The sequence below is a fragment of the Gorilla gorilla genome, chromosome 16, assembly GCF_029281585.2.
Source record: "Gorilla gorilla gorilla isolate KB3781 chromosome 16, NHGRI_mGorGor1-v2.1_pri, whole genome shotgun sequence".
In the NCBI taxonomy this organism is placed as follows: Eukaryota; Metazoa; Chordata; class Mammalia; order Primates; family Hominidae; genus Gorilla; species Gorilla gorilla.
The window spans coordinates 56,922,766-56,945,900 of NC_073240.2; the positions used below are offsets into that span (position 1 = coordinate 56,922,766).

Sequence of the window (23,135 nt, forward strand, 5' to 3'; positions counted from 1 at the left end):
AAACAAAAACAAAAATTAGCCAGGCATGGTGATGCATGCCCATAGTGTTAGCTACTCAGAGGGCTGAGGCAGGAGGATCGCTTGAGCCCTGGGGCTGGGGGTGGGGGTGGGAGTGGGAGTTAAAGCTGCAGTGAGCTGTGATCGTGCCATTGTACTCCAGCCTAGGTGACAAGAGTTAAACCCTGTCTCAAAAAACAAACAAACAAACAAAACAAAAAAGAAACCTCATACATCTTCAACTGCCTCATTTTATAGATGAACCAACTGACAAAGAGTGGTTAAAATGCTTGCCTATGTCACACAAGTTTAATGGCAGAATCTATTCTCTTGATCTTCAATCCAGAGTTTCAACATATCATACAAGTTTACCTGATTTCTATAACCTTTTACTGAATTCAGATTTGCTTCTTTGAAGTTTCGGAGGGGTCTATTTTAACTAACTTGAATTTAATGAAGAATCTATGCTTATTCTAACTATATATATATATATATATATATATATATATATATATATATATGCATATATGCTGAATAAGGGCAAGGGCTGTGACTGTTTACAATTGTATCCTGAGAACTTATCACAGGGTCTGGCATATAGGTATTCAATGGATTGTTGTAGACTGAATGAATGAACAAGTTGGATCACATGCACTCTCAGTTTTAACCTTTGTAAAGAGAAAATAAATCTAGAGTTCTTCAGTTTAACTTTGTTCTCTTGATCATTTCAGATATTTTTATCTAGACTTTCTTCTAGCTCCATTATGTTTCTTTTGGTGAGGTAGTAAGAATTGTGAATAGATACCAATAATCTCAATAAGTACAATTTCCTTCGCATTACCTTACACTGGTTAGCAATAGCACTTATTTGACACTTTTTCCCCCAAATTTGTAAGTACAACACATTAATGCTTGTTGGTCTGACATTTCAATATGCCCTCAAATTTGGTTTTATTTACTCTGCTGGAATAAATTCCTCCTTCCAAATCAATTATAAAAATGTTAAACGAGACTATATTTAGCACCTATTAACCTTTTTCTAACCAGAAGGGCTCATCAGCCTCTATATTTTTGTATCCTGGATTTAAATAAATTGTAAATACAACCAAATTTGAGTGTCTAATATGTGCAAGGACAACTCTCTTGTCCTTGATAAATAATATACAATATTCTTTGGTATGGAGAAGAATTAGAAGACTTTTAGATTCATGAAAAGGCCTTTAAAAAGTCCAAGTAAAAAATCATGTTTTAGTTTCGCCTTATGTATTGATTTATTTATTGCCTTCCACTCTCTAACCCCAGATACACACTCCTATCATACCTAAGAATTCTATAGGAATCCTTTTATTCACCAATCCTACACCACTGTGCTTGCACTCTCTGACCTCCCTCCTGTCATCCTGAAGAACTCTACAGAAATCCCTTTATTCATTAATCCTGCCCCCCTTTATTATAAATGCTACTACAGAAGCTTAGAGCTGGAATGAATCTTAAGAGATTTCTAAGTGTAATTCCCATATACCAGAGCTTGATATTCACCAATAATAAAACAAATCACTATGGCCAAGTATAGTATTTTACCTCTTTAATATATCAGCATGCCATATTACACATACTACTTACTTGTACTCATCATAGACTTCCTGTTTGGGCAGTGAAGTCTCCGGATGTTCCTCTAGGGTATTCCGAATCCAGGAAAAGGCATGCATTTGTTGTGCCCGACTAGATGACATGGCATTCTGATCACTAATAGAATGAAAACATGTTTTAGCTGACCAGACAGCAATTCATTAACAATTTTTGAGCTAGGCCTAAATGTTCCACTAAAGAACTGTATACAAATACACTATAAACGACCAAACCAAACTTAGGACATCTAGTAGATAATTGTCCACCTATGGTTGTGAGCTGTTTTCTATAGCTAGTGTAAGACTGAAGTTACTGCCCTGCTCCATCCCTCCCCATGCAGGTGATAGAGCACTGACAAAGTATTTGTTTTGGTCAAAAATCACCTTTAAGTGGATATCTGCTCATGTACTTACCTGTTCATTTGCCTACACTTACCAAATAAATCATCAAACTTTAAAACAAAATTATATAAAAATTGCTTATTTCTATTTGCTCAGCATTCTCAAATAATATATATATATATACACACACATATATATATACATGTATACACATACATATACATATATACATACACACACACACACACACATATATATATATATATACATATACACTTGGAAATCTTACTAAAGCATTCTATGCTCCAGAATGGAATTTGCACCAGAGAGATCCTGAAAAGACAAATCTCCCCCTACAATCCTTCCTAAAGCCAGGGCCCCTGCCTCAGCCTGACATATCCATTAAACACTGTAAACTTTTACTATATGGAAGTATTACTTATAAATAAATACCGAAATGGACACCAAAGATAGGACAAGGGAAGCTACTCTACTGATTGTGACATCCATCTCAGCTATCTGTAAGAATAATTTATTTAATTTCAAAGAAAACACTGAGCAAGTGTCTAGGACATAACATGATTAAAACAGTGATAAAATTTGGTCTGAGGGAAAAAAAGATAAAACTCAAATAATTTGCATTTCATTTATTTCTATATACAGTTTTAAAAAATAGAATGATAAGCATAATTTATATGAATGAGATGAATTCTGAGAAATACTTAAAAGGTTAAGGAAACTCTTTTAAAAATTAGAATGACTGAATGAACAGCTTCTCTCCACAGTTTCTATAATTTTTAATGATGAAACTATAGTAATACCCCAAGCACTTAACACACCTTACATTTATGAATTCATGTTTCATACAGGCAATTTCACTTTATTTTCTGTTTTATATTCTATGATGTGTTTATCTGATAGTACTAAAAAAACTCTTATACCTTATTCCTTATGATACCTATCTGTTTATTCTTTGGTTTTCTGTTCAATTTTCACAACCCCTCACACTGCATAAACATATTGATCTGTCTATGAAACAAAACCCAAATTGCATGTCATAGCATTTACCCAATTGCACAAATAAATTAACAAAAACTGCAAGTAAATACTTAACCAAATATCACCAAAGACTAAAATGATGTATTGTTTTGCCAGTATGTTTTCTAATGATTTCAGGAATATTGCAAAAACTCTACCAACCAAAACATACACACCTCACATATATCCTAGGGACATCCTATAAACAGCATAATTATAGCAAAGACAAGAGTAGATATACCTTTTCTCTCCATTGCTGAGACCAGAAGGCAGCTGAAGGTAGAGGTAGAGTTTCTCTAGGTCTGTAAACTTCTCAACTTCTTGCTATTTACAAAGGATTAAAAAGAAAGATCATTTTTAAAAAACACTCATTTTTCCCCAAACAAAATTTACTAACATCTCCCTAAACGATAATGACTATTTAAATTTAAAACAGATGAGTCATTTGTCTTTTCTCATCACTAAAATAATACAATGAGGTTATTTGATAAATTTATTGCATACAAAAATTTAATAAAAGAAAATGGTACTTCCCTATTAGTTCTTACATCATGGGCAGAAATAGAATTATTGACCAAGGCTCAAAAAAAGCTTCTCATTTTTAATCACATTTAAAGAAGGAGGGTTTTACTTGTCCTATAGGACAAGTACTGGACCAGGAATCAAGAGAAACATTTATTAGTTAGTCTTCATCTAACCGTTAACTGGCTATGAGGTTTTCAGCACTTTTACAGCAAATTTTCTGTAGAACTATAAAATGAATGACATAATTTCTAGAATCCTTTTCTAATTTTCATATATTTAGAACATGTGACTGATGGTGCTACTGTTACCTGTGGATGGAAATGAGGTTAAAAACACTGAAATAAAACCAGTAACTCTTTCCAGACCTTACAGATGTAATTATTTGTTGGCTTGCCAACAGTGGCTATTTAGAGAATCTACTTGTAAGATTTTCTATTGCTACTGTTCTGCAACTATGTCATTTTGTCTCTAAATGTAACCTTTAAAATAATTTTTGCCTTCCTAACTTTCTTCTAAACTCAGTTTGCCATAATGGCTTCAAATGTGCCACAAATCCTATTATAATAAAAATATTCATAGTAAAATTCTGGTAGCCTAATCTAAGCAAAATTCCATTGCAATGAAAAATGTGGACAGATTACTGGCATTCCTGGTAGAATTTATTCTTACTTAATAAAGCACAGTTTAAACAGAGATTCAGTTTTTGAAAATACTTAACATGATATAACCAAGCCTATTCTTAGTCTTATCAGAAGATATCCACAAAAGTTTAATCTTAGAATCCATCCACATAATGATTTAATCAATCACATGCAAATAGCTCCCAAATTTACATTTTTAAAATCCCATGGCCTACAGGTATTTTCCAATTGGCTCTTGCTCCAATACCTAATAATATCAGCTATACCCTTGTGTAGCTCTCCCCTCAAAGAAAACAAACACACATTCTCTTCTTAATTGCTACTTATCATCACCTTCTTTTCTCTAGTTTCCACGGTGTTCAGTTTGGGAGTGTGTTTAACTCTTTTTTTCTTGGTGCATTGCACATTAATCCTTTATTTAGCCCTCTAACACTCTGCCCCATCTTCTTCCAGTCTTGATTTTTCACTGCCACCACAGTAGTCTAGGTCTTCAGCTGTCTTTCTTCCAACAATAAGGATAATTCGTTTGCTTATCCATTACTTTTGTTTTCTGCTATGTTCCACAAGTGGCATAAAATAACTATGAACCTATACTATATATCACAAATCATACAAAGAGTGAACAATACAACACAGATGAACAACACACCACCACCACAGTTCTTGCCCTTAATGAACTTTTAATGACACTTAAATTTCTAAAATGTCTAACCAGCTGGTTTTCCTACCTCCGATGTCACCCCACTTTAATGTCTTAAATATGGTTCCTGAAATTTTTTTTTGTCAAATTGTTTTTTTTAAGAGAGTCTCACTCTGTTGCCCAGATTGAAGTGCAGTGGCTTAATCATAGCTCACTGCAGCCTCAAACTCCTGGGCTCAACTGATCATCCCACCTCAGCCTCCCAAGTAGTTGGGGCCAGAGGTGCGTGCCACCACAGCCATGTAATTTTTTAATTTATTTTTTGTAGCTTGTTGCTACAAAATTGTTGCCTAGGCTGGTCTGGAATTCCTGCCTGGCCTCAAGTGATCCTCCTGCCTCCCAAAGTGCTGGGATGCTAGGTATGAACTACTGTCAAATATTATTAACATCACCCACTTAATCACAACAATGCCAATCATATTAAATTAAGAGAAGGTTATAATAATAAAATACCTAATATTATGAGCCATGTCTGAGAAAGTGTAATAAAAAGATCATTTTTGATCATAAAGAAAAAAATCTCCTACTGTTGGAGAAACCTTGGGTTCTCTATAGCTTTCAAATTTTAAATATACTGGAAAAAAGAATAGAAAAGAAATTCCAGAACATAGAAGAAATTTCAGAAGATGTTCTAAATTAGTATTAAGCACCAAAGAGATGATTTAGAAGATGGCAAAAAAAAGTTTTGAAAAAGATTAAAGTCAGTGTCCTAATTTTTTTAAAACAATGAAAACTTGTAACTGTTCAATTACTGTTTTCATTGCCATATGGGGTACAACACATAGAAGAAAAAATTTGGAGAGCAGCATGAAAACTGATAATAACAAAATTCTATAAAGCAAACAAAAAAAATGACCCAAGTGTATAGTGATGGCATTTCAGTCCAGCAAGGCTGGGCTCACCATCAAGATTTCTGGTTTTGGATATACTGTGTCATCCACTGCTAATTAGTGGCTTCTGAAACAATGCTCACTGGTTTAGGAGAAGACCCTAACCTTGCTTGATTGTCAAGGCAAGAGTATCATGTGGCAAGTATGTTAAACATCTGATTATTTGATATGCTTTATGACAATTTAAATGATAAGAATTAAAAGTTTTCTGTTCTATGTTGAAATTCGTTGGTGGTCAAAAAGAAATTCCTTTGGCTGGATTTATAAAATAAATCATAATGGTATTCTGTTTTTGGAGCACCAGAGAAAAGACCAACTTCATAAACTTTAAAAATTATAATTTTTTATTTAGCCATAAAAGGAATGGAGTACTGATACATGCTACAACATGGATGAACCTTGAAAACACTGTGCTAAGTGAAAGAAGCCAGACACATATCATGTGATTCTGTTTATATTAAATATCCAAAATAGGCAAATCCCTAGGGACAGAAAGCAGCTTAGTGTTTCCCAGAGGCAGATGACTGCTTAAAGCGTACTGAGTTTCCTTTTGGGGTGAAGAAAAGGTTTTGAAACTAGATTCAGATGGTACTTGTACAACACAGTTAATGTACTAAATATCACTAATGGTAAATTTTATGCTATGTATATTTTACTACAATAAAAAATCTAATTATTTTTTTTTTTTTGAGGTGGAGTCTTGCTCTGTCGCCCAGGCTGGAGTGCAGTGGTGCAATCTCAGCTCACTGCAAGCTCTGCCCCCCGGGTTCACACCATTCTCCTGACTCAGCCTTCCGAGCAGCTGGGACTACTGGCACCCGCCACCAGGCCCAGCCAATTTTTTGCACTTTTAGTAGACACAGGGTGTCACCGTGTTAGCGAGGATGGTCTCGATCTCCTGACCTCATGATCCGCCTGCCTCAGCCTCCCAAAGTGCTGGGATTACAGGCGTGAGCCACCATGCCCAGCCTAAAAACTCTAATTTTTAACAGAGATTCGCACATTTGGAAAACATATCTGATGATTCGAAGTGAAACTTAAATGACAAACAACATCTGTAGACTTAAAAGTCTTCACTTACTTGAGTTGAAGAAGTTTTCAAAGAAAAGCTAGTGAAAACGGTTTCAAATTTAGGCAGAACCTCAAATATTATTCAAGTCTTTTGAATGAGGTAGCTGATAATTTCATACTATTGCAGTTGAAGATCTTGCCTGAAAACTTAAAAGACCTCTTTCTCATGCACTTCAATCTTTGCAAAAAGATATTAAAAAGGAATCTTTGAACTCAAGTTTGATTTATATGTCAAACACATTCCAGGAAACAATTTTGGAGAATTTTCATAAAATATCCTTGGTTACTTCCAGCAAGTGAGCCGACCTTGCATGTCATCATCCCATTTTCATAAGCATAGATTTATGAAGATGGTTTTTCTGAACCTTTAGCTATGAAAGCACAACAATGCTACAAACTTAATGACGACTGAGATGGTACTTTGACCTTTCACATTCTGGACAGAAAAGCTTGTAGCAAACAATCAGATTCAACATTCATTTTTATATTATGTGATCAAGGGGAAAATGAAGGCATAGTGTAAGATCAAGTTGCTTTTGGAGGTTGAAGGTGGACTTTGGTGTTTGAATCCTGCCACGCAACCCCCTTCCCTTCTAAAACTTTGGTTGACAAAAAATACTGACATAAGAACTAGTAACATGAAGCTAAATTCTTTCTATGAGGTGCAAGTGTAGAGGTGAAGAAAACATGGGACAGAGACAGTATTCCATCTGCTCACCTACATTTCTCAGTCCACTTTGCAGTTAGCTTGTAGTCATGTGATTATTATGAATCTGATCACAGTGATGTAATTCACTACTCAGCTGACAGTTAAGAATCAATGTGTCGGCCGGGGGGCAGTGGCTCAAGCCTGTAATCCCAGAACTTTGGGAGGCTGAGGTGGGCGGATCATGAAGTCAGGAGATTGAGACCATCCTGGCTAACACGGTGAAACCCCATCTCTACTAAAAATACAAAGAAAATTAGCCAGGCGTGGTGGTGGGAGCCTGTAGTCCCAGCTACTTGAGAGGCTGAGGCAGGAGAATGGTGTGAACCCGGAAGGCAGAGCTTGCAGTGAGCTGAGATCGCGCCACTGCACTCCAGCCTCAGCGACAGAGCGAGACTCCGTCTCAAAAAAAAAAAAAAAAATCAATGTGTCATCCCATCCCATTTCCCCCTCTGTGGCACCTTGGAAGCCATGTGTTGCACTGGTGAAGCTATAACATGTCGGCCTTCCTGTCAATGTTGATTCTGAGGGATTATTTGGAACAGTGGTCTTCAGTGATTTCTGCTGCATATGATGCGAATGAAAATACATTTTTGTGGTTAGGCCACTGATATTTCAGGCTTAGTTACAACATCATAGATTAGCCCATCCTGATTAATATAAAAATTAGACTCTTTCCTCTAGCACTTTTGAGGAAACTGAAGGATCCTTTTTACATATGCAGATAAAAATGTGGAAACAGACAGGAACAGCACCAGTCTGCAATTCCCAGCGAGACTGATGCAGAAGGTGGGTGATTTCTGCATTTCCAACTGAGGTACCTGGTTCATCTCACTGGGACTGGTTGGAATGTGTGTGCAGCCCACGGAGGGTGAGCCGGAGCAGGGTGGGGCGTCACTTCACCTGGGAAGCACAAGGTGTCGGGGAATTTTCCCCCCTACCCAAGGGAAGCTGTGAGGGACTGAGCCTGAAGAACTCCAGCACAGACACTGCGCTTGTCCCATGGTCTTCGTAACCCACAAACCAGGAGATTCCCTCTGGTGACTACCCTACCAGGGCCCTGGGTTTCAAGCACAGAACTGGCTGGCCAATTGGGCAGACACCGAACTAGATGCAGGAGCTTTTTTTTTTTTCTTCTTTGCCATACCTCAGTGGCACCTGGAATGCCACTAAGACGGAACCATTTACTCCCCTGGAAAGGGGCGCTGAAGCCAGGGAATCAAGTGGTCTGGCTCAGCGGGTCCCACCCCCACGGAGCCCAGGAAACTAAGATCCGCTGGCTTGAAATTCTCGCTGCCAGCACAGCAGCAATCTGAGATGCACCTGGGACAGTCGAGCTTGGTCGGGGGGTTGCGGGGTGGGGTGGGGGGGGGTCGGCCATTGCTGAAGCTTGAGTAGGCAGTTTTACAGCCACAGGATAAACAAAGCTGCTGGGAAGTTCAAACTGGGTGGAGCCCGCTGCAGCTCAGCAAGGCTGCGGTGGCCAGACTGCCTGATTGCCCCTCTCTGGACAGGGCATCTCTGTAAAACAGGCAGCAGCCCCAGTCAGTGGCTTACAGCAGACTTAAACATCCCTGCCTGATGGCTCTGAAGAGAGCAGCAGAACTCCCAGTGCAGCGTTCCAGCTCTGCTAAGGGTCAGTCTGTCTCCTCAAGTGGGTCCCTGACCCCTGTGTATACTGACTAGGAGACACCTCCCAGATGGGGCCGACAGACACCTCATACAGGAGAGCTCTGGCTGGCATCTGGCAGGTGCTCCGCTGGGTCGCAGCTTCCAGAGGAAACAACAGACAGCAATCATTGCTGCTCTGCAGCCTCCGCTGGTGATACCCAGACAAACAGGGTCGGGAATTAACACATCCACTCAAAGACCCCACTGGAAGGTCACCAACATCAAAGACAAAAGGTAGATAAATCCACAAAGATGGGGGAAAACCAGTGCAAAACGGCTAACAATTCCAAAAACCAGAACGCCTTTCCTCCTCCAAAGGATCACAACCCCTCGCCAGCAAGGGAACAAAATTGGATGCAGAATGAGTTTGAAGAACTGACAAAAGTAGGCTTCAGAAGGTGGGTAATAACGAACAACTTTGAGCTAAAGCAGCAGGTTCTAACCCAATGCAAGGAAGCTAATAACCTTGAAAAAAGGTTAGTCGAATTGCTAACTAGAATAACCAAGGTAGAGAAGAACATAAATGACCTGATGGAGCTGAAAAACACAGCACGAGAACTTCGTGTAGCATACACAAGTATTAATAGTCAAATCGATCAACCGGAAGAAAGGATATCAGCTGAAGATCAACTTAATGAAATAAAGCGAGAAGACAAGATTAGAGGGGGAAAAAAAAGGTACGAGTGAAGCCTCCAAGAAATATGGGACTATGTGAAAAGACCAAATCTACATTTGATTGGTATACCTGAAAGTGACAGGGAGAATGGAACTAAGTTGGAAAACACTCTTCAGGATATTATCCAGAACTTCTCCAACCGAGCAAGACAGGCCAACATTCAAATTTAGGAAATACAGAGAACACCACAAAGATACTCATCGAGAAGAGCAACCCCAAGACACATAATCGTCAGATTCACCAAGGTTGAAATGAAATAAAAAATGGTAAGGGCAGCCACACAGAAAGGTCAGGTTACCCACAAAGGGAAGCCCATCAGACTAACAGCAGCTCTCTCGGCAGAAACCCTACAAGCCAGAAGAGAGTGGGAGCCAATATTCAACATTCTTAAAGAAAAGAATTTTCAACCCAGAATTTCATATTCAGCCAAACTAAGCTTCATAAGTGAAGGAGAAATAAAATCCTTTACAGACAAGCAAATGCTGAGGGATTCTGTCACCGCCAGACCTGCCTTACAAGAGGTCCTGAAAGAAGCACTAAACATGGAAAGGAATAACCGGTACCAGCCACTGCAAAAACATACCAAATTGTAAAGAACATCGACACTATGAAGAAACTGCATTAACTAACGGGCAAAACAACCAGAGAGCATCATAACGACAGGATCAAATTCACACATAACAATATTAACCTTAAATGTAAATAAGCTAAATGCCCCAATTAAAAGACACAGACTGGCAAATTAGATAAAGAGTCAAGACCCATCAGTGTGCTGTATTCAGGAGACCTATCTCATGTGCAAAGACACACATAGGCTCAAATAAAGGGATGGAGGAAGATCTACCAAGCAAATGGAAAGCAAAAAAAAGTAGGGGTTGCAATCCTGGTCTCTGATAAAACAGACTTTAAACCAACAAAGATCAAAAGAGACAAAGAAGGGCATTACATAATGGTAAAGGGAACAATGCAGCAAGAAGAGCTAACTATCCTAAATATATATGCAGCCAATACAGGAGCACCCAGATTCATAAAGCAAGTTCTTAGAGACCTATAAAGAGACTTAGACTCCCACACAATAATAGTAGGAGACTTTAACACCCCACTGTCAATATTAGATAAATGAGATAGAAAATTAACAAGGATATTCAGGACTTGAACTAGGCTCTGGACCAAGTGGACCTAATAGACATCTACAGAACTCTCCACCCCAAATCAACAGAGTATACATTCTTCTCAGCACTTTATCACACTTATGCTAAAACTGACCACATAATTGGAAGTAAAACACTCCTCAGCAAATGCAAAAGAAGGGAAATCATAACATACAGTCTCCCAGACCACAGTGCAATCAAAGTAGAACTCAGGGTTAAGAAACTTACCCCAATCCGTACAAATACATGGAAATTGAACAAACTGCTCCTGAATGACTACTGGATAAATAACGAAATGAAGGCAGAAATAAAGATGTTCTTTGAAACCAATGAGAATGAGACACAACATACCAGAATCTCTGGGACACATTTAAAGCAGTGTTTAGAGGGAAATTTATAGCACTAAATGCCCACAAGAGAAAGCAGGAAAGATCTAAAATTGACACCCTAACATCAAAATTAAAACAACTAGAGAAGCAAGGGCAAACAAATTCAAAAACTAGCAGAAGACATGAAATAACTAAGATCAGAGCAGAACTGAAGGAGATGGAGACACAAAAAACCCTTCAAAAAAAAAAAATCAATGAATCCAGGAGCTGGTTTTTTGAAAAAAAAAATCAACAAAATAGACCACTAGCCAGACTAATAAAGAAGAAATGAGAGAAGAGTCAAATAGACGCAATAAAAAAATGATATAGGGGATATCACCACTGACCCCACAGAAATAGAAACTACCATCAGAGAATACTATAAACACCTCTATGCAAATAAACTGGAAAATCTAGAAGAAATGGATAAACTCGTGGACATATACAGCCTCCCAAGTCTAAGCCACAAAGAAGTCGAATCCCTGAATAGACCAATAACAAGCTCTGAAATTGAGGCAGTAATTAATAACCTACCAACCAAAAAAAGTCCAGGACCAGACGGATTCACAGCCGAATTCTACCAGAGGTACAAAGAGGAGCTGGTACCATTCCATCTGAAATTATTCCAAACAACAGAAAAAGAGGGACTCCTCCCTAACTCATTTTATGAGGCCAGCATCATCCTGATACCAAAACCTGGCAGAGACACAACGAAAAAAGAAAATTTCAGGCCAATATCCCTGATGAACATCGATGTGAAAACCCTCAATAAAATACAGGCAAACCGAATCCAGCAGCACATCAAAAAGCTTATCCACCAAGATCAAGTTTGCTTCAACCCTGGGATGCAAGGCTTGTTCACCATACACAAATCAATATACGTAATCCATTCACATAAATCCAATCCACATAAACAACAAACGTAATCCATCCACATAAATCAATAAACATAATCCCATCCACATAAACCCAATCCACATAAAAAGAACCAATGACAACAACCACATGATTATCTCAATAGATGCAGAAAAGGCCTTCGATAAAATTCACCCCTTCATGCTAAAACCTCTCAATAAACTAGGTATTGATGGAACTTATCTCAAAATAATAAGAGCTATTTATGACAAACCCACAGCCAGTATCATACTGAATAGGCAAAAACTGGAAGCATTCCCTTTGAAAACTGGCACAAGACAAGGATGCCCTCTCTCACCACTCCTATTCAACATAATATTGGAAGTTCTGGCCAGGGCAATCAGGAAAGACAAAGCATAAAGCGTATTCAAATAGGAAGAGAACAAGTCAAATTGTCTCTGTTTGCAGATGACATGATTGTATATTTAGAAAACCCCATCATCTCAGCTCAAAATCTCCTTAATCTGATAAGCAACTTCAGCAAAGTCTCAAGATACAAAATCAGTGTGCAAAAATCACAAGCATTTGTATACACCAATAACAGCCAAATCATGAGTGAACTCCCATTCATAATCGCTACTAAGAGAATAAAATACCTAGGAATACAACTTACAACGGACGTGAAGGATTTCTTCAAGGAGAACTACAAACTACTCCTCAAGGAAATAAGAGAAGACACAAACAAAAGGAAAAATATTCCATGCTCATGGATAGGAAGAATCAGTATCATGAAAATGGTCATACTGCCCAAAGTAATTTATAGATTCAGTGCTATCCCCATCAAGCTACCATTGACTTTCTTCACAGAATTGGAAAAAACTACTTTAAACTACACATGGAACCAAAAAAGAGCGTGCATAGCCAAGACAATCCTGGGCAAGAAAAACAAAGCTGGAGGCATCATGCTACCTGACTTCAAACTATACTACAAGGCTACAGTAACCAAAACAGCATGGTACTGGTGCCAAAACAAATATATAGACCAAAGGAACAGAACAGAGGCCTCAGAAATAACACTACACAGCTACAACCATCTGATCTTTGACACACCTGACACACAAAAGCAATGGGGAAAAGATTCCCTATTTAATAAATGGTGCTAGGAAAACTGGCTAGTCATATGCAGAAAACTGAAACTGAACCCCTTCCTTACACCTTTTACAAAAATCAACTCAAGATGGATCAAAGACTTAAACATAAGACCTAGGACCATAAAAATCCTAGAAGAAAACCTGGGCAATAGTATTCAGGACATAGGCATGGGCAAAGACTTCATGTCTAAAACACCAAAAGCAATGGCAACAAAAGCCAGAATTGACAAGTGAGATCTAATTAAAACTAAAGAGCTTCTGCACAGCAAAAGAAACTATCATCAGAGTGAACAGGCAACCTACAGAATGGGAGAAAATTTTTGCAATCTATCCATCTGACAAAGGACTAATATCCAGAAACAAAGAACTTAAACAAATTTGCAAGAAAAAAAACAACCCCATCAAAAAATGGGCAAAGGGTATGAACAGACACTTCTCGAAAGAAGACATTTATGCAGCCAAGAGACATAGGAAAAATGCTCATCATCACTGGTCACTAGAGAAATGAAAATGAAAACCACAGTAAGATACCATCTCACGGCAGTTAGAATGGCGATCATTAAAAAGTCAGGAAACAACAGATTCTGGAGAGGTTGTGGAAAAATAAGAACGCTTTTACAGTGTTGGTGGGAATGTAAATTAGTTCAACCATTGCGGAAGACAGTATGGGGATTCCTCAAGAACTGGAAATACCATTTGACCCAGCAATATTACTGGGCATATACCCATAAATCATTCTACAATAAAGGCACATGCACACGTATATTTATTGCGGCACTATTCACAATAGCAAAGACTTGGAACCAACCCAAATGTCTATCAATGATAGACTGGATTAAGAAAATGTGGCACATATACACCACGGAATACTATGCAGCCATAAAAAAGGATGAGTTCATGTCCTTTGCAGGGACATGGATGAAGCTGGAAACCGTCATTCTCAGCAAACTATCACAAGATCAGAAAACCAAATACTGTGTGTTCTCGCTCATAAGTGGGAGTTGAACAATGAGAACACATGGACACAGGGAGGGGAACATCACACACTGGGGCCTGTCGGGGGGTGTGGGGCTAGGGGAGGGATAACATTAGGAGAAATACCTAACGTAGGTGACGGGTTGATAGGTACAGCAAAGCACTAGGGCACATGCATACCCATGTAACAAAACTGCACGTTCTGCACATGTAACCCAGAACTTAAAAAGTATATTAAAAAAAATGTGGAAACAAGAAAAAGTCTCCTCCCCATAATAAAAAAGGCTTTCATTCATTCATTTTTTAGATTAGTATTTAACTTATTTTGAATTTCAAATGATATTAACCAAGAATATAATTATATTTATCAGAATGGGGTATGGGCAAAAAATGGTTTATAAGCATCAGTTTAGAATATACAGCCTTCATGCTCTCTTCCAGTTAACTTTTACTTTTAAAAAAATCCAAAAACTGGTTAAAAAGTCAGCTCTAATAAGTTTACTACACATGATCCTACAATATGCCAATCTGTTCCTCTACTTTGGGCCATACGTAGCATTTACTCAGGAAAGTATGCAGCTTATCTTCAATTAATCTGCATTTACTGATTGTTTTAAAAAATGTTTTCCAGTGTCTGGTTACGACCCTTAACTATAATGATCCTGGTTTGTCCAAACTAAATCCACCTTTGAGGCAGAATCCTGAAAGATAAGACACAGCCAAATGGAAACTCTTTCAATATTTTAATATCTCATTTAATTTTTAAAAATTAAAACTACAAAGTATTTCAAACACAGTAGAGAATGTGCACATGCATGCATCAATGTCCACATTTACAAGATGCTAACCTTTTGGCATGTTTGCTTCTGATCTTGGACTTAATCTATTTAACAGCATATAGAAATAGTATTCTATGAAACAAAACCACAGTTTGTTCATGTCTCTACTGACAGACAATATGTTATAACAAAGTTTCACTATTTCAGATGGTGCTGTAATGGAAATCCTTTATTTGTGACTCTTGTGGCCTTGTGTGAGAGTTTTTTCCTAAGGTATGTAACTTCAAAGTACAAGTATCTGGTAACAAAGAATGTATATAGTCAACCTTATTGGATATTTTGAAATTGCTCTCTAAAACGTATACCAATTTATGTTCCTAATAGCAATACTACAATTTATTTCTCCAGATTCTTGTTAAAACTTAAGTTTTAAAGTTTAGCTAATCTTATGGGTATGAAAAAGTACCTAATTGTTTTATACTTCTCTGATTGATGATGAAACTGAATCTTTTCATATTATTTATCATTTGAGTTTAACAGAGTAGCTCTAAAATTTTAATATGCACCAGATTCACTTAGTGAGCTTGTTAAAACAAAGAGTGCATGACTCCACTTCCAGAGTTTCTGATTCAGTAGGTCTCAAGTGGGGACCTGAAAATCTGGACTTCTAACAAGCACCTAGGAGATGCTGCTAATGCTGGTCAGAGGATTACACTTGGAGAACCACAATGTTCAAGGAACTGCCCATTCATTTCTTTTACTCATCTAAATATGCGGATATTTATCAGGCAGTCTGGATACTAATCCTCTAGTGGTAGAAAGTGCTGCTAATATCTTCTCCTAGTTGTAGCCTGTCTATTCATTTTGTTTTTGAAGTCTTGTGATATCGAAGTTTGTCATTTCCAGGCAGTCAAATCTATCAATCTTTTCATTCATAATCTGAGCTTTTGGTCTTTTGTTTTTGAAATTTTCCCCTATTTCAGTGTCATAAAGATAGTATCCTATATTTTCTGTTTAAAGTTTAAAAATTTTGTTTTTCATGTGTGGGCCTTTAATTCCTCTGGAATTTATTTTTCTGTAAGATATAAAGTAGGGACCTAACTAAAAATTGTCCCAGTATCACTTACTGAGTATTTCACACTTTCTCTACTGATTTTTTGTGCTACATCTATATCATGGGATTCTTTATTACAGATGAAAAAGAATGCCACTTTTATGTTTAGCATATGAAAACGTCTTTCTCTGAGTTGGTATTTAATTTAGGAAAAAAACCTAACAATTTTTTTTTTTTGAGACGGAGTCTTGCTCTCTTGCCCAGGCTGGAGTGCAGTGGCACAATCTTGGCTCACTGCAACTTCCACCTCCCAGGTTCAAGCATTCTCCTGCCTCAGCCTCCTGAGTAGCTGGGATTATAGTCGCGTGCCACCACACCCAGTTAATTTTTGTATTTTTAGTAGAGATGGGGTTTCACCATGTTGGTCGGGCTGGTCTTGGACTCCTGACCTCAATGATCTGCTCGCCTCGGCCTCCCAAATTTCTGGGATTACAGGCGTGAGCCACTTTGCCCGGCCTAACAATTTATCCTTAAGATGGTCATACAGCAAAATGTATGATTCACTGACTCTTCTAGAACTTACGTCATAGAGACTTCTCATATAAGAATATCACCCAGTAACTGATTAGCAGAGTAATAAAAGTAGCTTTGATGAAGCTTTTATAAATCTGAGGTTAATAAGCAAGTCTCCTACTGACAAATTAATAATAAAGAATAACCCATATTACATAAGACCTATAATAAGGATATGACATATATATAAAATAGATGAATGAAGCAGCTGTTACTTGAAATTGATGTCTATATCAAGCAGTAAGCTATAGTGGGTAAGGTATAGGATATAGAATTAGAAGACCCAGATCTGAGTTCCAGATTTGCCACTCATTAGCTTTGTAATATTAGGCAAGTTTTTAAAGCTGAGTATCAATTTCAAAATATAAAACACAGCGACAAAATGCTCATAATTTTTGTGATATAAAACTTATGATAGGTATTGTTACGTTAATGTTATTATTTTAAAAATGTTATTGCTTAAAATCAGATCTTTGGCAGGAGAGTTTATAATTCAAATTCTATCAACAAGTATAGAAAATTTGATGTGGCAAAGTAAGGCATTTAAAACATTAAAGTAGAAAAAAAAATTTTTTTAAAGAGATAGGGTCTCACTCTGTCACCCAGGCTGGAGGGCAGTGGTACAATCACAAATCACTGCAGCCTCACATATTTTTTTATGTAGCTAAAACATTTAAAATCTACTCTCATACCCTGGGCAATATGGCAAAATCCCATCTTTACAAAAAATACAAAAATTAGCTGGTGTGGTGGTGCATACCTGTAGTCTCAGCTACTTGGGAGGCTAAAGTGGTACAATTGCTTGAGCCCACAGAGGTCAAAGCTGCAGTGAGCCAGGATTGTGCCACTACAGCCTGGGCAACAGAGCAAGACCCTGTCTCAACAAAACAAAACAACCCACCCCCAAAACCCAAAAAACAACTCTTTTCACAATTCTGAAATATACAACACGTTATTGTTATAATAGACACCATTCTGTGCAATAGGGCACTACAGCTTATTCTTCCTATCTAACGAAAACTGTGTACCCTTTGATCAACATCTCCCCTTCCCATATCCCTCCCTGCCACCTCCCAGTCTCTGGTAAGCATCATTTTACTCTCTACGTATATGAGTTCAACCTTTCACGATTCCATATATAAGTGAGATCATGCATTATTTGTCTTTCTGTGCCTGGCTTATTTCACTTAGTATAATGCCTTCTAGGTTAGTCCATGTTGTTGTAAATAACAGAAGTTCCCCCCTTTTAAGGCTGAATACTACTTCATTGTGTATGTATAATTACATTTTCTTTATTCATTCATCTGACGATGGACACGTAGGTCGCTTCTGTATCTTAGGTACTGTGAATAAGGCTTCAACGAACTTAGGAGTAGGTAAGGCATCTTTAAGAAATTCAGGACGTATTTAGCCTGGTAATCTCCACTAACTTGGTTGGAATACCACAAGAGCAAGAGTCCTCCAGATTTTATAGGTGACCATCAGACTTGGTCACTCATCATTGAAGATTATGTTACACAAGTACTGGCTTCCCTTAGGGTGAGTGCAGAAAAGGGCAGATACTATTTTTTCCTAAGCTATCGACAATATAATTGAAGTTAGTAAATATTTCTGACAACAGCTGTGCTACTAGAGAGAAAGAAATAATCAATCTAAGCAGAATAGTTCAGAAATAACTTTTCCCAGGTTCGGCTGGGAACAAAATGGGTAACTTTTCATTTCTCTTCTGTCATAAAGAAATACCTGAAACAATATTCTATATTGCAAATACTAATTTTTTGGTGTTCCTGTTTGCTCAGGACATCTGTTTCTGAACTGTCAATACATACCAGATGGACTGCAGAGAACCAGAGTTTTAAATGTCTTACTACCAGAACTTAAAGACCTTTAAGCAGATGGTAAGGAACTATGTTTTCATTATTTATTGGCAGAATATTCAATTTAAAAGTAGTCTAAATGGAGAGATCTGCTCCTGTTTTTAGGGACCACTGTGAAAAAGTGAAGCATCAGGTTTAAGCCACAACTTCACAAATGTTAATGAAAAGTGATTTCCCTTGTTTGAAATCTGTAGTGATTTGTTTCCTGTAATGACAATCTTCCCTCTCATTTTATTCTGTTTGGTTTTGTTTTTTTAAGCAAGGTTAAAAAACTGGGGAAGGGCTGATGCTTATAAAGAGCATAACAATTAGTACTTCACTGAGGAGCTTTCTTGCAAATCCTTGATGGTGAAATTATATCTGAGGATCATTATTTCCAGAATTAGCAGAAATGTTTGTTTGAGACTTACAAACACCTTCCAAAGTACTGGCCAGGTTGACAATAAATGAGTTCTGGTGGAAGAGGATCAATCAGGGTATCATGTCCATAATTAGTCCATGAAACTTTTCTTTTCAGATTGGTATCAGTAAAAAGTTTTTTCTTTTTTTTTTAAGTTTTAACTTTGTATTTGGAATAGTCAGCTTAAATTCCAGAAACCTAAATAATCAAGTTTAACTGTTTCTTCAGTTGAGTTACCATATATGGAGGGAACATAAATACACTAATAATTATGCTTGAATTTGTCTGCCCTTGATTTTTTTAAGCTTCAAAAACAAAACTCCAAAAAGAAATACTAATTTTTCCCCCCTCAAGCGACACTGATTCAGGAGCAGTTTCTAAAAGGACTCTTCTTCACCAGATCACTAACAGAAGGATCAAAAAGGAGAAAGTATAAGGATCAAAAGGGAGAAAATATAAAGCTTATTCTGTTGCCTCTTTAAATTTATGGAAACAATCAACATACCTGATATTATATTCTCTCAGGCCCCAGCAGTTCTTCCACAGGATTGAGTAAGGAAGATAGAGAAAAAGGTCAGGTATGAGGACTCTATTTTCCATGCTTGTTGCTTAGAATTCTTAATTTTCAGCAATTTTCAGTTTCCTAACTTGTTATTAGGACCACTGGGGGTGGCAGGGATAAGTGATTTTCTTTTAAGGGCTACCTACTATAAACAATGTAAGAGGAAATTGTTTTTCTCTTCTCAGTTCTAGAAAATATAAATCAAATGGGGAGAGCAATTTTTACTGTACTGTATTATTGTGAGGATTTGCCCTTTTATTTATAAACCTACTGAATTAGGTATATAAATGAAAATGGCTTAATTTTCTGTTCAAAATATTCTGCTCAAAGATAAGGAGTATGATCCGAGTCACTTTGAAAGACATCAGTACTTAGAGAACAGTTAAGGAAAAGTGATGCAATGCTGACAAGCAAATTTCAGCAAAACCCAATACTTGTTTCTCACAATGCTTCTCTTCCTAATCCTGCTGGATGACCTAGAGAATTTACTGCCACCTAAATACAAGCTAAACAATAAAAAAATTCCCTTTGAACTTCCCTCAACTATAATCAAGCCTGGAGAAATTCCAATATTAAGAAGCCCCAAGGGGCTGCAACATTAGCACTGACAAATTCTTACTCTAAGATAGACATGTAAGATATTACTAAGTAGATTCTGTGCTTAATATTGAGAAGTTTCTGCACATAAAACTAAGAAATGATTACATTACATTATAAAAGAAAAAAGTAGGGACATTCATTGGTAATTTTTATGAATGTGCTCTAAAATATATTTTGGTTTTCTTAGCTATTTATATTTGCCTGTTTAATACTTTAAAGAAACTGAGTTCATAAATTGATGATAAATCAAAAGATAAATCCAGGAAAGAAACACAACTACAATGAATTTTTTAGAACTTAATAGTAAAAAAGGAAGCTGAATCTCTGAAACTGAGATAATGAATAACACGGTAGAAAGTACCATAGTATCATAGTATCTTTGGCTACATAGTGCCAAAGTAAGAACCAAATGAAATGCTTAGACAAGGGCATACTGCTAAAACACTCATATAGTAGGAACTATGGTTCAAATAGCCAAAGGGTACCAAAGCCAAAAGATTTCAGTCCCCTTGAAATAGAATTCAAATGAGAGCCATCTTAAGAACACGTCTTCCCATTGTTAAGTTCTACAAAAACTGACCATCATAGGATCATCATGTAACATTCCCCTAAATTCACTCTGAATCACTCAGGAGAAGGCAAGGTTATTATCAATGTTTCTGTGTGCTATTTGAAAAGATCACACAGTTCTACTAGCAGGTGGGGATGGGTGGTGGTATCAGCAAGAAGGATAAGGTTTAGATCTTTCTAGTCACTGTGTTTTTAACTTTTTTCAGCATGTAAAAAAATGATGGTACTTGACAGTCCAGCTGCCACGATGCTTTCCAAAAACTGGATTTCTACTGGATTCTTCAAGATTACAAAGTTACAGCCTTAACAAACAGGTAGGCCATTGAGAGGAAAAGTCAATTCTTTAGTCTCTGTTTTCTCTGTTCCTAGTAACTTTTCCTTCTTTTCTCCCCTAGAGTTTACTTTTCTGCAAGTTTGAAATGACTTAAAGTGCAAAGATAGAAAAATTAGAATACTGTAAGAATTCATTTGTTTCCATCAGAGCACACTTTTGTGTATTGTGTCATTCTTTGAATATAAACATATTAATGAAAATTGCATTTCTTTCACGTAATGATGAGAAATTGCCATCATATTTTTGAGACAATGTAATAAATTTGAAAGCTAGCTGACAATGGTTAGAGCATTGTTTATAATCACGAAACACAAAAGTTACCAGAACTTATTTTTTTTGGGGCTCAGTGGCAATTTAGTCCACTCGAGTCCCTAACAGGAGAGAAAAACAAAAACATTAATAACCATGTTTTTCTCACATACTAAAGGAGGATACAATAACTCAAGTGTTTAATGTAAAAAAAGGAAAGAGTAAAAGGTTCACAATCCTTTAAATGGCATGGCCTTATATAAATTATTTCTTTTTGTGATACTAAACAAAACCAAACAAGCTATTTAAATCTGGCCCCACTGCCAAATTTTCTCATTCAAGTAAATTCTGCACAGACATGCTCTTCATTTTGAAAAGTGCCTATTTCTTCTCCACTAAGTGAATAGAAAGAAAAAATAAGATTCTGAGATAAATCTTACTAACAGTAACTCCAGTGCCATATCACAAAATAAATGCGATCTTCTACCCATGAGCCTTTTTCGAGCAGTAACAGGTGAATTTTTGTTATTTATTTATTTGATATATTTTAATTAGATACTGCAAACAAAATTTTAGTTTCAATCAAGTCTGGGTCGGTGAGTTGACCTTGGTCACCATTTAGTATTCATTAAAGCAAGGATTTGAGGTGAGAAAGCATGCTTTCTCTTGTAAAGGGAAGAAGATAATTTTTTGGAATTGCATACTCCACACATCCATAACCCCTCACAGATGCAGCATATATCTCTGGAGGGCAGGAAGGTAATTGTTAAGAATTACTACTGGAGTGAACTACTCAAATTTATTGCTGGGAGTGTGTCACCTCTTAGAAGGCCCCATTCTAATAGTAGGTCTGTTTCTCAGGAACACTTTAGCAGTAAGTAAATGAAGAGGACTGGCTTCTGATTCAAAACACTAAACCATGGGACAGACTTGGAAAGTTTAAAAATTAAACAACATTATTCATTTATATATTCATCTAGCATCAAGTGCCTACTATGCTCTAGGCACTATCTTATATTTTAGTAACAGGAAGACAGACAATAAAATTTAAAAGTAAAACATATGTTACATGATGATGATAAACACTATGAAGAAAAAGTGTTGGGAGGGTATGTTAAACCACAATTTAAAATAGAGTAATCAAGGATAGTCTCACAGGAAAGTGAGAAGGCAACATGTTTTACACAGTGGCTGATCTATAGCAGAGACTCAAAACAGTTATCATTATTCTTTGTTATATACTATTTTTGCTTTCTATTGGCTGGCTGTTGTAATGGCAGCTAAAGCAGGAACTGACAGTAAAGACTCTATATTACTAAGAAACAAAAACAGAGGCTTTCTTCCCGTTATCTATCCTCATATGTACCATTATGGGTCCCCAACCCTGTAAAGAATAGCTCTTATAATAACCTTGCCCCCAAATAATCTAACACAAAAGCCACAAACTCAAACGCCAGGCACGTAATGCACATGAGTACAGTAGAACATAGGTAAGAAAAATCTGACGAGGTAAAAGCATGGTGGGGACTAAGAGGATTAAAGAGTGCATGTCATGTTTAAAAGGAATAACCACTACTTAGGTTCAACTGCTGTCATGCACAAACAAGGGTTCAGTGTCCTGTTTTCAAGAGAAAAGAGAAAACAAATACCTAAGTTTTTCTGTGAACTTTCCTCTTTCTAAAATATGGCAACCAATCCAAAAATTTTAGAACATCAGTGTGGGCCAAACAAAACAATTTTGTGGAAGAGATC

At 37.1% G+C, this 23,135-nt stretch overlaps 1 protein-coding gene and 1 long non-coding RNA gene across 5 annotated transcripts in view; one reads left to right on the forward strand and one right to left on the reverse strand.

Annotated features, from left to right (window-relative positions):
- Nucleotides 1-23,135, reverse strand: part of RFX7 (regulatory factor X7) — a 148,555-nt gene that overhangs the window by 44,134 nt on the left and 81,286 nt on the right. For all 4 annotated transcript variants that reach the window (XM_063699001.1, XM_063699002.1, XM_063699003.1 and 1 more), the window contains 2 exons: nucleotides 3,247-3,329; nucleotides 1,621-1,743 (listed from right to left, as the gene is read on the reverse strand). In XM_063699001.1, coding sequence (XP_063555071.1) covers nucleotides 1,621-1,743; nucleotides 3,247-3,329 — 206 coding nt within the window. The remainder of the gene's footprint in view (nucleotides 1-1,620; nucleotides 1,744-3,246; nucleotides 3,330-23,135) is intronic.
- On the forward strand, nucleotides 15,372-21,108 carry LOC129527181 (uncharacterized). Its single transcript, XR_008672168.2, has 4 exons — nucleotides 15,372-15,437; nucleotides 18,591-18,689; nucleotides 19,469-19,646; nucleotides 21,007-21,108. It is a non-coding gene; the product is annotated as an uncharacterized lncRNA (long non-coding RNA).